This window comes from Poecilia reticulata, chromosome 14 (genome assembly GCF_904066995.2).
Source record: "Poecilia reticulata chromosome 14, P_reticulata-male-v2, whole genome shotgun sequence".
In the NCBI taxonomy this organism is placed as follows: domain Eukaryota; kingdom Metazoa; phylum Chordata; class Actinopteri; order Cyprinodontiformes; family Poeciliidae; genus Poecilia; species Poecilia reticulata.
In genome coordinates, this window is record NC_088843.1 from 27,565,042 (window position 1) to 27,579,573 (window position 14,532).

The 14,532-nt window shown below is 38.3% G+C and overlaps 2 protein-coding genes across 3 annotated transcripts; both read right to left on the minus strand.

Annotated features, from left to right (window-relative positions):
* Positions 1-366: 366 nt before the first annotated feature.
* hspa8 (heat shock protein 8) lies at positions 367-3,794 on the minus strand. The gene is made up of 9 exons (XM_008402390.2): positions 3,635-3,794; positions 2,975-3,184; positions 2,588-2,793; positions 2,342-2,494; positions 1,704-2,259; positions 1,417-1,619; positions 1,133-1,331; positions 829-1,061; positions 367-749 (listed from the first exon to the last, which is right to left on the minus strand). The coding sequence occupies exons 2-9, from the start codon at positions 3,177-3,179 to the stop codon at positions 564-566; spliced, it is 1,941 nt and encodes a 646-aa protein (XP_008400612.1). The 5' UTR covers positions 3,180-3,184; positions 3,635-3,794; the 3' UTR covers positions 367-563.
* A 952-nt stretch (positions 3,795-4,746) lies between these two features.
* Positions 4,747-12,041, minus strand: crtam (cytotoxic and regulatory T cell molecule). 2 transcript variants are annotated; one of them, XM_008402388.2, is made up of 11 exons: positions 11,084-12,041; positions 9,278-9,430; positions 9,037-9,189; positions 8,796-8,915; positions 8,341-8,496; positions 7,675-7,941; positions 6,427-6,510; positions 6,066-6,119; positions 5,839-5,976; positions 5,543-5,629; positions 4,747-5,135 (listed from the first exon to the last, which is right to left on the minus strand). In XM_008402388.2, the coding sequence occupies exons 1-11, from the start codon at positions 11,121-11,123 to the stop codon at positions 4,966-4,968; spliced, it is 1,422 nt and encodes a 473-aa protein (XP_008400610.1). In that variant the 5' UTR covers positions 11,124-12,041; the 3' UTR covers positions 4,747-4,965. The 2 variants fall into 2 exon arrangements, with proteins under 2 accessions (XP_008400610.1, XP_008400611.1); XM_008402389.2 differs by having other exon boundaries at positions 9,287-9,430; positions 11,084-12,040.
* Positions 12,042-14,532: the final 2,491 nt, after the last annotated feature.

Below are 14,532 nucleotides of genomic sequence, written 5' to 3' on the forward strand. Positions count from 1 at the left end.
TTTAACACATGGATATGTAACTCACATATTCCCAGAGTTTGATGTACAGTTGAGAACTTCAGTATAATAATGCAAGAGCGCCCTCTATAGGCAGTCAGATCACATGGAACTTTAATGCAGCCAAGAATCCTCATCAGTGCAGATGAAACCCAGTGTATACCCAATAGCTTCAGTTGAGAAAAAAAAAAAAAAAAAAAATCTTTGCCATTTTTGATTCCAACTTAATAGCTTTTTTTGTGTAGCAAAAAGGTAGCTGGCACTGAAATGAGTTTAAGCACCATGTAGAGTCATATAATCTTCCAGTCCCACCCCCCCTCCACCGTAGCAGAATTATTTGCAGAGATTTAATTAAACTGAACAAGAGTCAACAGTTGCAAATTTTATTTTTAAGGAAGTGACAGTCTATAAAACAAGACATGTCAAATCAGTGTTTGCAGACAAGTTTTCCATGTGTCAATGCAGTTATGGACCTAGTCAATACACTCTTAAGCTTGTCGTAACTTCTGCTGTAAGAGGGCTTCGGTCTTAACATCCCAGGAGGTAGGTTTGAGGGGATGGCATGTTTAGTCGACCTCCTCGATGGTTGGGCCAGAGGATCCGCCACCAGGAGCAGCACCACCTGCTCCTGGGAAGCCACCAGGCATGCCTTCTGGCATCCCACCAGCACTCTGGTACAGCTTTGTGATGATAGGGTTGCACACCTTCTCCAGTTCCTTCTGTTGGTGTTCATACTCATCCTTTTCAGCAGTCTGAAATAAAAATAAATAAAATTGGGCATTAGGGCAGTTTAGGGATGCTCAACAGGTGGTTTCCCTCCCCTTCATTTACCTGGTTCTTATCCAGCCAGCCGATAACTTCATTGCACTTATCCAAGATCTTCTGCTTGTCATCGTCACTGATCTTTCCAGCAAGCTTCTCATCCTCCACAGTTGACTTCATGTTGAAAGCATAAGACTCTAGGCCATTCTTTGCAGCCACCTTGTCACGCTGCACATCATCCTCTGCCTTGTATTTCTCAGCTTCCTGAACCATGCGCTCAATGTCCTCCTTACTGAGGCGACCTGAAAGCAGAGGGCGTTTAGAAACTGCCAAGAAATGTTCGGAAACTGGCCAAGAACAGCCCAGAATGTACCTTTGTCGTTTGTGATGGTGATCTTGTTCTCCTTGCCAGTGCTTTTGTCGACAGCAGAGACATTCATGATGCCATTAGCATCAATATCAAACGTCACCTCAATCTGTGGAACGCCACGAGGAGCAGGAGGAATTCCTGTCAATTCGAACTTCCCCAGAAGGTTGTTGTCCTTCGTCATAGCACGCTCTCCCTCATAGACCTGTTGAGACAACAAGATTGGCATGTTCACTTAACATGGCAAGATCAGGCCACACTCCTTTAGACGATGACCAGAGCATCCTGACCTGGATAAGCACACCAGGCTGGTTGTCAGAGTATGTGGTGAAGGTCTGGGTCTGCTTTGTTGGAATGGTGGTGTTGCGTTTGATCAGGACAGTCATGACACCTCCAGCCGTCTCAATACCCAAAGACAGAGGAGTAACATCCAGAAGGAGCAGGTCCTGTACGTTCTCAGACTTGTCTCCAGACAGAATGGCAGCCTGAACAGCTGTAGAGACAAAAGGAACATCCCAAATCTGTTGGCACACTGGACTGAAGATCACCATGGAAAATGACCTGATCCTGTTCTTACCAGCTCCATAAGCCACAGCTTCGTCTGGGTTGATGCTCTTGTTCAGCTCTTTTCCATTGAAGAAATCCTGAAGCAGCTTCTGGATTTTGGGGATACGGGTGGAGCCACCTACCAAGACAATGTCATGGATCTGACCTTTATCCATCTTGGCATCACGAAGAGACTTCTCCACTGGGTCAAGAGTTCCACGGAAGAGATCAGCATTGAGCTCCTCAAAACGAGCTCTGGTGATAGAGGTGTAGAAGTCAACTCCCTCATAGAGAGAGTCGATCTCAATGCTGGCCTGGGTGCTGGAAGACAGGGTACGCTTTGCCCGCTCACAAGCAGTACGCAGACGTCGGACTGCCCTCTTGTTGTCGCTGATGTCCTTCTTGTACTTTCGTTTGAACTCGGCAATGAAGTGGTTAACCATGCGGTTGTCAAAGTCTTCCCCACCAAGATGAGTATCTCCAGCAGTGGATTTCACTTCAAAGATTCCATCCTCGATGGTCAAGATGGAAACATCAAAAGTGCCACCACCGAGATCAAAGATGAGCACGTTCCTCTCTGACCCAACCTAAAAGTTCAGCAGGTAAAGCCAGTTTGTGAACTGAAGTGATTCAGTCTCAAGTTAAAATGGGAAACAGATTGCTGCCTACCTTCTTGTCCAGCCCATACGCGATAGCAGCTGCAGTTGGTTCATTGATTATACGCAAAACATTGAGGCCAGAGATGGTGCCAGCATCCTTGGTGGCCTGACGCTGGGAGTCATTGAAGTAAGCAGGTACTGTGATCACAGCATTGTTGACAGTCTGAAAGAATAAAGGTAGTCGTAGCATTTAATTTATAAAAATCAGAAAAAAAAAATTATATATATATAAATAAATTTCAAAATTAAATCTTACTTTTCCAAGGTAGGCCTCAGCAATTTCCTTCATCTTTGTCAACACCATGGAGGAGATTTCCTCTGGGTAGAAGGATTTAGTTTCACCCTTGTATTCAACCTGAACCTTGGGGCGGCTGCTGTCATTGATTACAGAAAATGGCCAGTGCTTCATGTCTGACTGTACAACGCCATCGTCAAACCTCCGCCCAATCAATCGTTTGGCATCTGTAAAGAAAGAGCCAGAGTAAGGGATCAGCCTCGCCTTCTTGGGAAGTAGGAAATGTAAATGAATCTGCACCTTAAAGATGAAAAACTTGAGTGAAATGTGTTAAAATGTATTTTCAGCATAAACAGTCATGAAAAACTGGCAGCAGGGGAAATTTAGAATTGCAATAGACTTTCATACCAAAAACTGTGTTGGTAGGGTTCATGGCAACCTGATTCTTGGCTGCATCTCCAATCAGCCTCTCAGTATCTGTGAAAGCCACATAGCTGGGTGTGGTCCTGTTGCCTTGGTCATTGGCAATGATTTCAACTTTGCCATGCTGGAACACACCAACACAAGAGTAGGTGGTTCCAAGATCGATTCCAACTGCTGGCCCCTTAGACATGCTTACTGAGAGGGAATAACAAAAAAATATAATATAAAACAAAACACTCAGTCTGCATAATAATGAAAAACAAGTACATATTAAAATATACACGTGTAGGATACAGACAATTATATAATATATCCCTTCACCCCAGGAAAAATACCCGGAAAGACTGCAGGAAGCTTAACCGCCATTAGAGAACATTCGAGAATGTTCCAGAAACCCCTCCCCCTACCGCAGTGAGAACACGCTGCTGACTAACACAAACGTATATTCATAATCCTGGCATATAAACCGTTTAATTTTAGAGTCATCTTTCAGTCAGGCTTAAATAATTAACAATATTAAATCTGATTAGAGCTCAATTACGTCTTATTTTAGAGATGTAGGTATAAAAGAAAACGTTAGCAAAACCAGTAATCACGCCCCAAACAAGAAAATCGACTTGCTAACAAAACGAGTAAGAAACTTACCAAATCGTTCGGCCGGGGTTGACAGAATGTCCTAGAATGGAATGGGGAAACAGAGACAGACTTGAGACCTCTCTGGGACGTGAAGGACAAGGAACGTTCTGTTTCTCGGAACGTTATATATCACCGGCATGCCGGCCAATCAGTGTCCAGTCGTTGTTACAGCACCAATGACATTGGTGATATCTGATGACGCTAATGACGATGCTCATCACTTCCTGTTCTTTCCACTGAAGCCTTTCATAATCACTTTGAGAGAACACGTGCATGGCATTCTTTATTGAAACAAAAGGTAATTGGCTGAAGCGCATACTTTTACAAGGATTGTGCTGATGCTGATAACGAGTTTAACCACGTTATTAAAACAAACTCTTAAAAGTGATGATAATATTTAGATGAAAACAGCTGAGTGAAAACATGTCTTTCCGTTAATTTTTCTACTTATTAACCACGTGCCATGCTTGTTGTTTGGTTCAAGTGTTGGTAACCTTCTAGTTGTTCATTATTGCCTTGATGAGAGACTGCACAGAATTCGTCAGAAAGCCTGTTTCATAATGTTAGTGTTTAGGGAGGAATTGTCTGTAGTTAGTTATTCACCTAATTAATAAGAATGATAACAACTGATAAATATAATTATGCATATTGATACTTATCCTTGCTCATACAATATTTTGTAGCAAAATAATATTTATTGGTACAAAATGCATACGTATATTTATTGGTACAAAATGCATACTTATATTTAGATATCTGTGTAAAAAAATACATTCTTTTCCATGTAAACAGTGTAAACAAAAATTTTATCAAGAACACATGCAGTTGTGTAGTTATTAGTCATAAACACCAGCAGACTCCTCCGCTTCACTTCATTTCCACATATTGCATAGGAAATAAAAATATCAATTTTCCATGGTATGGTCTTTAGTTAAAAATCTAAAAAACATTTCAAATCTAAGAAAAGACCATTTCCTAATAAATACATGACTTTTACAACATACTGTCTTCGTACTGTATCATGATTTGTCGTAATTTTCAGATTTTGGCACTTTTATACATTGCATTCACAAACAACACACTAAAACTGTTTGCATTTGAGTATAACAAACACGCATATCAGTAGTTTATCATCTTTTAATGATAATTCCAGGATGGTTCAAAACTATAATAGTAACGTTTCTGAGTGTAGTGAGGTAATGCCTCCTTTTATTGTGCTGCTCCTTGAAATTGCTGGAAACACAATTACAGGTTCAGTTGAAGTCAGGGAATCTGACTTTACTGGTAAGGTTCATCATTTGATGACGAACTTAACCATGAGGTTCTATCGACTGAAGTTATTAAAGTGAAGTCTCCTTTATGTTGCTTCTGATTGCGGCTTGCATCTGACTTTGCGAGGTCTGCTCTATGGTGGCGCTTTCTTTTCGAGTCATTGCATTTGGGTTAATTACTGAAGTTATTACTGCTGGATCCTCAACAACATACTGTGCGAATACCGTGTTGAAGAGTCCTGTGAAATAAACAGAGAATTTTACAATGAGGGATTTTTTTTCTTTTTATTAAAAACAAAGACAAACACAAAACCATGCTTCTAAGAGAGAGTGGAAACGGTAACTGTAAAGAATAAGAAATATAATGTAAACTTACAGGAACAGTATAATCTAAACTCATTTTCTCGCCATATTTCCTGGCTGGCAAGTAAGCAGACTGTTTCTGCTGCACAACATCCCCATGCTAGTCATCTTTTTCAAATGGGATTCAGTGTCATTCTTAGAATAAAAAATCAACCCTCATTTATAAAAATAATAAAATATTCAGTGTTTGGGTTCTAACTCTATTTGATGAATGAGATAGATTATGATCTCTGCTGTCTAGGTTTGACTACAAAATGAAAGGAATCACAATTCACTGCCATACCTCTTCGCCGTTGCCCTTGGGAGTTCTTTTCTTCTTGGCTTGATTTTGACTTATTGCTAGTTTCTGATGGGTCACTGTCTTCATTCTCTGTAACAATGAAAACTGTAAGATGTTTGTGAATGATGACTAAGAGGCATAGAACTGTCTAAACTTGTAACTGTAAGATGTTTGTGGATGATAAGCACATTCAAATGAAAGCACCATTATATACTATGTTCACAGCATTTAAAGCAACTCCAGCAGAAATCTGATGTTGGTGTGTTTCTGCACAGAAAATAAGGACTTAGCCTGCTCACCTTTCTTCCAGGCAATGTGTGCTCTCCTCAGTTTGATAGCAAAGAAAATGACCACTACCAGAAGGGCAAAGATGAGGCATGTCACCAGAAGTACTAATAAGGAAGAGCGTTGTTTCCTTTCTGTTCTCTTATCAGGGTCTAGGAAAAAGATATAGCACAGCTCACTAAAAGCCCACCAATGATTCAGTCATGTAAAGACCCTACATTTAACAGCATATGGTGTTTACCTGTCATGTTTATCTTTGTAGTATTATCCAGGTTTATGTCCTCTTGTAAATCACCTTTAAAGACATAAGAAACATTTAGTTAATGGCAGATTAGTTGTTCCTCTTTTAACTGTTGGTATTTAAAACATCTTCCACTTTCCACATACAACCATACACACACTCTACAAGAGATCTGGTTGTATGTTTCTGTGTGGCATACTGAAAGACTAAATAATGTAAAGTGAGAATGAATAATTTAGCTAATGCAGCCACAGTGTGCTAAATGAGGATATCCAGTTTCACCACTAGATGTCAGCAAACGCATTTTCTTCATTTTAATAGTTAGGATATTTTATGCTAACTATTAAAATGACGAAGGTACCTGTAGTGTTCGTTGTTTCAGAGGTGGTATCATTCCAAATTAGGTCTGGTGTTGTAGAGTTGAGCGAGTTCACTGTAGATAGTACTGGAAGCAAGCATATAAATGGTTCAAAATTAACGTTCAAACTAACTTATTGCAGGCAAATTTACAAAATTCAAACAGACTTTGTTTGGTATTTGGAGATATTAGGAAAAAAGAATGAACATGTGCAGGTATCAGATTAGCACACAAAACCTATGCTGAAACTCACTGTTCACCATTACACTCACAGTGCTAACTACACATTCTGAGCTCTCCTCATCGGAAACAGATTGTGTGATATCACAACCCACAGCTGAGGTTTGATGACAGTCTGCTTTAGAAAAGAGAGTTATCTGTACTTTCCATCTCAAAAACCCACCACTTGTACATGCACCATTTAGGCCTCTTTTCCTCTATTGACCTTCATGTGAAAAGTTTTTTTTAAGAACCATTTGATAAAATTTTTGATTAATTGAGCTTAGCAAAGCACACCAGACAGTATTTACATAAATTCAGACAGACAGAAAAAACTCAGGATGTGGGTCGTCAATTTTCATGCACGATCAGAAACAGGTTAAATAACATACACTACTCTCATGCTATAATTTGCTAAGGGTTAGTCGTGTCTCAACCTGGTTTCACTGGTTCTGGTCTGGAAACCAATGCTCTGTTTGGCTGAGTCAATAAATGGTAGCAGGCTTTGCTCTATCCATTATTTAAAGTATTTCCTTAATGACATTGTCTTTCTTTGTTTTTCACAGTGAATGGAAACAAATACAGTAGTTGGATTTTATCCATCAGCAGCCAACTCAGGAGTAAGCACAGGTACTCAATTGGGTGAGGGCTGTCAAAGAACACTAAACCCATCTTTGCTGGCTACTGGTAGCCCAAAAGAGTACTGACTTATCACAAAACACTAAAAATGTCTGAGTTTATGGGTCTTCTGTTGGTTTTGAGGAGTTTTTCTGGCTTAAACTTGAACAATTCAACTTCACTATTAAAGAACATCAAAACACACTCTCATAGCATTAATGGAAATTCACCTCTACTGATATGAAACTTGTGTTAATATATTAACACTTTATTTGCAGTAGCTTCTGAGGTCCGGTTTCTTTTTCTGCTATTATTTCCTCTTTGTCTCTCTGCTCTACATACTCACAAATAGTGGAAATATTATTCAGCGCACTTGCAGTATGAAAGCTCTAAAATGACAACAATTTCGCCTACCAGTGGTGTTGAAATGTGAGTGAACAGTTGTAGCTGACTCCACAGAAGGTGCAGGGGTCATGGTGAAAGTCTTGGGGTCACTGGCAGTAAGCATCTCATTGGATGCAGATGACCACTCTAATGAGAGACCATTTGTGTTTGTGGTTGAAAAGTGGACTGCTGGGTTATCGCTTATAAAGGATCTTGAAGTTGTCCTCAGCACGCTCACAGAACTCTGAGGCTGTGCTGTGGAAGGACTGGAGGTGGATGCGAGGACAGGTTTTGTTTCTGTGAGAGAAAAAAAGCATTTACATCATAAAGATCAGAAACAAGTAAGAGGAAGATGTGCATTGTCATCTGGATAATTTTCAAATGACGTATGTTATCCAACTTAATAGAGGAAACCAAACTATTTAGGGTGCACAGAAAGGGGAAATGGTTTTGGTCTGTTATTTTGGTCAGAAGTTCAGAGCTTAAGCCAATGAGACGGAGCAACTGATGGGAAAAAACCTGTTGCTTTTCTTGTTTTATGACGATGCAACCACACTATCACTGTTCCGCAAATATCCCAATTTATTGGAGAAGTACTTTCCTGTAAACAGGTTTCAATAAGACCTCCTGCCAGTGGGAACATTTTGTCTGCCGGGAGATATTTGACAAAGATGGTAAGAGATATCAGGAACTCACTCTGTTTTCCAACTTTCACAAACTGCATCAAAGGTCCTGCATGTAGATCTGGGTGGTGAACAAGGCACTTCACAGTGACTCTGCTATTCTCAGGATAAACATATAAGATTGCTGCTGTGACAAAAGTTTTGGGTTCTTCATATGTAGTTCCTTGAACTGTGGAAAGAAAACAGTGTTCATCAACAACAGCCACTGAGCAGACAATATACCTAACAACATGAATTATTTATTTAACTCTAGTCATTTGTTCCCAATATTGTGGGTAAAGATCAATATCAATATCACTTTATCATTGTTCCCTTAGAGACATTTTCCTGGCAGATTACAAAAACGCAATCAACTCCTCTTGTTTTTTATACTTTGTCATGTGCTTTTCCTTCTGTCTTTGTCCCTTTCAAATCTCAATTCAAGATACTTTTTCACATTGAAGTTTGCATTTTCCTTTTTCAACATACATTGAAATTCAGGTTCATTTTTAAATTTCCAAGTTATCTTGGGATGCTGGAAGTTTCCCTTTGCGGTGCATTTTACAGCAGACTTCTCTCCTTCCCTCATCACTGACATTCTTGGAAGATCTTTAAATAAACGGAAAAACAAGAAGAAAAAAAAACCTTAATTCAAAAGCTATTGTACAAATGTGGATTAAAATGTGGCTGCAAGAAATATTTTGTTATTTGATTACATCATTTAACTCACCCAATACTGTCACCCTCACAGTCTTCACTGAGAGTTTGGGTTTATATTGTGTGCATGTGTAAACACCCCCATCTGTAAAGGTGACATTGGCGATACTGATGGAGAACTGTGAGTTGGTCAGCTTGGTGATGCTGTATCGTTTGTCCTTTATTGCTAGAAAAAAAACAGTTCCATGCCTCTTAGTCATCATTGTGACATATTGTCATTTTCTAAAATGGTTTCACTAAACCATACTACGTACAATATTCACCTGAAACATTGTTGAAGAACATAATATTGTTGTCTGGGTCCCTCCACTCAACGATGCCTTTATCAGATTTGCTAATAGGACAGCGTAGATCCACAGTGGAGCCCTTAAGTGCAGTCACATTTTGCATATTTTCCGCAAGTGAAACTGCGACAAAAAAAAAGGTGAAGTTTGAGTTCCTTGAAAGTCTAAACTTGGAACTGTGGCTAGAGCACTTCTGACAGAGAAATTTGAACCAGCAGAAACATATACCTATCCACTGGAACAATTTCAATAAAAGCGTGGAACAACGAAAAAATGTTTCCTTCTCACAGCTGTCCAAGGCTAAATCTACTTCTCACACCTTGACTCATCTGTTCCCCTGTTTGTCATTGCTCTGCCTCTGCTTATGTGTGTGTGGAGGTGGTGTGACCTTAAAAGAAACACTACAAACAAGCAGCCCCCCTGTTGCTTTTCTGCTGTGACAGGAAGTAATGTGGTCAATTCTCTTAGCTGAGACAGAAAGTGGGGCGGGTGTGAGAGAAAATATAGATTAGATGTAGGCTGCTGAAGGGGGCTTTGAGTGTTTTTTTCTTTCCTATAGGCTGAAACACACATCTTGAAAATAAGTTTGTGGGGGCATAGTGACACCGTTACTCAAGACAGTGGGCTTCAAAGGCTATCAATACCTTGTCTCTCTGTAATATTTCAGGTTCATTACCAATGCTCATGCAAGGCAAAACAAAAAACAAAAGCAGTTCATGTTTTTAGCCAAATAGAAATCTATGTCATACAATTATACAACTGCTAATAAAAGAAAGACATACTCTAACAATAAATCAACTTGACACTTTGTGTTCGACACATTTAAGCTTTAAGACAAGATCTTTAGATTGTTGACATAAGCAGTTTTTAATTTATTAGTTAATTTTCAGTTTTATTTGTTGCTAATGAATGTTTTACAGACTGCAATTGTATAAGTGAAAATTTGTTGATTTGATTGGAGGAAATTAAAAGTACAGCTCTTGCATGATTCCAGATTGTTGCTTTGTTTGCAATCCTGCGATTTATCTCCCTACTCAAGCCAGCAGTAACAACTGGACCATCTACTGAATCATTTTGAAACATTAACAAATCTTCATAGAAAATTCCTTCGACCTAAACAGCAAAAAGGGACGATTCATTTTATTTTTAGAGTCTAATTATTTAAATGACTTTGTCATGACTTCTGACCTAGGTATCTACTGAACTTTTTCCAGGAAACTTGAACTGATTTCTGATAGGGAGTTTAAATTTGATAAACATCTAATGTTTGATCATGTCTTAATGATCGTTTTTTACTTCATCTTGCCTGTGATTCAACTGACAACTTTTTAAATAAACTTAAATACAATATAACAGATTAAAACAGTTTGTTAATGCCAACACCATATTTGTATGGTGCACAATTGTATAGTTTAAACTTGTCCTAATATTGTTCAAGCTGTACCTAAACTGTTTGTGCACTCAGTTTCTCTACAGGAGAGTATCTGTTGTGAAGAAGTACAGACGTGCTCTTGTTCTGCAAGCACAGGTCGGTTCTGTATAGTCAAAACAGCTTCTGTATGTTCTCCAATAAGAACATTTTATAAGAAAATAGTGTTACATAAGTGGCCATACTGATTACCTTAAAATAATTAAAAGTGAAACCAAAAACCATTTAACCACAAATCCAAATATATAAGTTTACTGAAGATTTCTCTCACAAGTACCAAAAAGAAATAGACTGAACAAATAATTAACTTTAGCGGTGAAAAAGTACTGAAAGTAAAGTAAACTCACCCTGTATAAGCACCAAGAAGACAATAAGCTTGAGCTTCATTTTCACTCTTTCGGTCTTCCACTTTACTGTGCTTCCTCTGCACTCGCTCTATATGTACTTCACACAGGGACCTTCCATGACATCACACAACTGTGGTTTCCCCTGACTTTTTATTTCAAGAGATTTTCATGTGATTCTAAGATGAACAGTCCAGGTCAATAGTTCAGGAATCATACATAGTTTTTATTTTGTAGCTAGATATGTCAGGACTCTAGGTTTTTGGGTTGGTTTTGCTTTTCATTTTATTTAGCTTTATGTTTTAGTTCACTTTAGTTTAGCCCTTCATGGTCCTTTGATATTAGTATTATTATTTGAGGTATTTAGTGTAATTAGAATTGTCTTATTGCTTTCCTTATTTTCAGTCCTTTACAGTATTTCTAGTTAGGTTTATTCTTTAGTTACCTTAGGTTTTGTCCTTGTTTGTCTGAGTCCATGTCAAGCGTGCTTTAATGACTATAGTTTATTTCTGTTTTATTCTTCTAGTTATTTCTTATTTCAGCCTCCCTGCAGATCTTTAGATTGTTGACATAAGCAGTTTTTTAATTTATTAGTTAATTTTCAGTTTTATTTGAAAATAATAGTTTTATAGAAACTAATATTTATTTCTTGATTTCACCACCCTAGGTTTAGTTATTCTTCCATGTCCGAGTCTATGTATATCTTCCTTTAGTAATTCTAGTTGGGTTATTTCTTAAGTCCTTCTATCTTCCCCCGTAGTGTTACTAGTTCTTATTTTGTCACTAGGTTCAGTTAGTCTTTGTACGGAAACGCATTGCTATCACGCAGGAAAAAAAAAAAATCGAGCGCTATACGTATCTTGTTAAAACGTGATACATATCTTGTTAAAACGTGATACTATCTTGTTAAAACGTGATATGTATCTTGTTAAAACGTGATATGTATCTTGTTAAAACGTGATACTATCTTGTTAAAACGTGATATGTATCTTGTTAAAACGTGATATGTATCTTGTTAAAACGTGATAAGTATCTTGTTAAAACGTGATATGTATCTTGTTAAAACGTGATATGTATCTTGTTAAAACGTGATACGTATCTTGTTAAAACGTGATACGTATCTTGTTAAAACGTGATACGTATCTTGTTAAAACGTGATACGTATCTTGTTAAAACGTGATAATTTTATGTCCAGAAAGTGGCGGTATTATGCTAGGCTAGTACAGTGGCTGACATGAATTGGTCAGGTTTCCCTTCATGTTTGGTCTACACGGATACGGATGCGGCTTTGCACTGTGGTTAAAACTATTAATAGCTACTCTGAGCAGGATCCTACACAGAACGGGGCTGCACAGAAGGAAACGTCAATTCGGTTCTCTAGCTATGGCGGCGTTCCTGACTGTCTGGATCGAAGCTGAAGTTGGCTTTCGATTGTAGCTTCTGATTCGGGAAATGGCTAAAGTGTGATTAGAACGGAGGCTCAGATGTATTTGCTGAACATTTTCTGTTCAGATTTCTTTTTTTTTAACAGTACACTTGCTGAACAACGGCAACGGCTGTTCGTAACCAAGCAACCGAAATCAACAGAAGGCTAGATAGTGGCAAAAGACAAAACTAGATCCTGTTAAGCATTCTTCAAAATAAAAGACTTCCTCTCAAGTTAAAATGCATCACAGCCAAACAGAAAGGCAGGTGCTCTAGGACAAAAAAATGAAAGAAAACAGAAAGCTAAAATAATAGCAAATATTGTAAATGTGATAGTTCATTTATAATGCATTCCAAATACAAAAAGGTTTTTAAATCTCTCATGTTTGAAGTTTCACAATTCAGATAAAGGTTTCACAAATCACAAACTCGGTTTGAAATATTCTGCCATTGGCGTAGAATAATCTACTCCAGATTTGAAGTGTCGATGTATGTTTGTTTTTAAAGCATATCAGGTGATTTCTTAACACTTGCATGTTAAGAAATCACCTGATATCACATGATTAGTTACTTATTTACAGGGCTGTACATTGGTGTAGTTGGTAGAGCTGTTGCCTTGCAGCAAGAAGGTTCTGGGTTCAATTCCTGGCACGGGTCTTTCTGCATGGAGTTTGCATGTTCTCCCTGTGCATGCGTGGGTTTTCTCCGGGTACTCCGGTTTCCTCCCACAGTCCAAAAACATGACTGTCAGGTTAAATGGCCTCTCCAAATTGTCCCTAGATGTGTGTGTGTGTGTGTGTGTGTGTGTTGTTGTGTATCTCTTTGTTGCCCTGCGACAGACTGTCGACCTGTCCAGGGTGTACCTCGTCTCTCGCCCAGAATGTCAGCTGGAGATAGGCACCAACACCCCTCCCGAGCCCACTAACGTACAAGGGTGTAAAGAAAATGGACGGAGTTACTTAATTACAGTCATATGTTAAGTATAATTTAAATGCTCATTATTATTTACTGAATGTAACTTGGTTGTACATAATTACAAAAAGGTGATGTGAAAAATAATTAAATTCAAAGCTTTATTTATGATTTATTTTGACAAAAGGGAAGAGAGAGGAAGTCTTTTATTTTGAAGAATGCTTAACAGGATCTAATTTTTTGTCTTTTGCCACTATCTAGCCTTCTGTTTATTTTTGGTTGCTTGGTTACGAACAGCCGTTGCCGTTATGCACCTATTGTATTGTTCAACTAGAAAATTCCTGCAGAAATTTTAAAGGGGCATGCCAAAGTGTGCCCGTCGGCTTTGACGCAGCGTTATGATGTTAAAAATTAGCGTTAATGCTAAAGAAAGCTGCAACGTAGTCAATAACCTGTGGAGAGGCAGAAGCATGTTTACTAAGCTGTAGTTGTACCATTCATTATGTTAAAATTGATGCATGAGCTAAAATTATCCAATATGCTAATGTTAGCTTAAATGCTGGCAGTAGCATGTGGAGAAACAGGACCATGTTGTTTTAATTTTACTACTCCATTCAGTATACTAAACATGTCTAATAAATGAAAAAATTAGCTAATAGCTAACTTTAGGTAAAAGTGCTAGTACACTAGTCAAAGGAAGTGAAATGCTAATGTTTGTGCTAATGTTAATGAACTGCCTTGCTGAGCAAGGCAGTTCACAATCCTGAGAAATAAATAACATAAAAAAAGCTTATATTATTGCAACGCCTACGGCGGTGCACTAACACGAGAGGGATGTGAAGACTATTATTTTGAAACTTTCAGTTAGCGTCTTTTTAACTACCACACCAATTCATTGTGTTACTGTAGTTTGTTTAAACCAGTCAAATAAAGGCCAAAAGAGTAATGACCTGATGTGAAAAATGTCAAGGCTTTTATTTTGAAACTTTCAGTAAGCTTTATTTACAATAGCTTTTTTATTTACAGTGGATTACACACTAATCCAATGTGTAACTGTGGTTTGGTTAATCCAGCTATATAAAGTCCCATACAGCAAGCAGATCTAAATGCCAGCT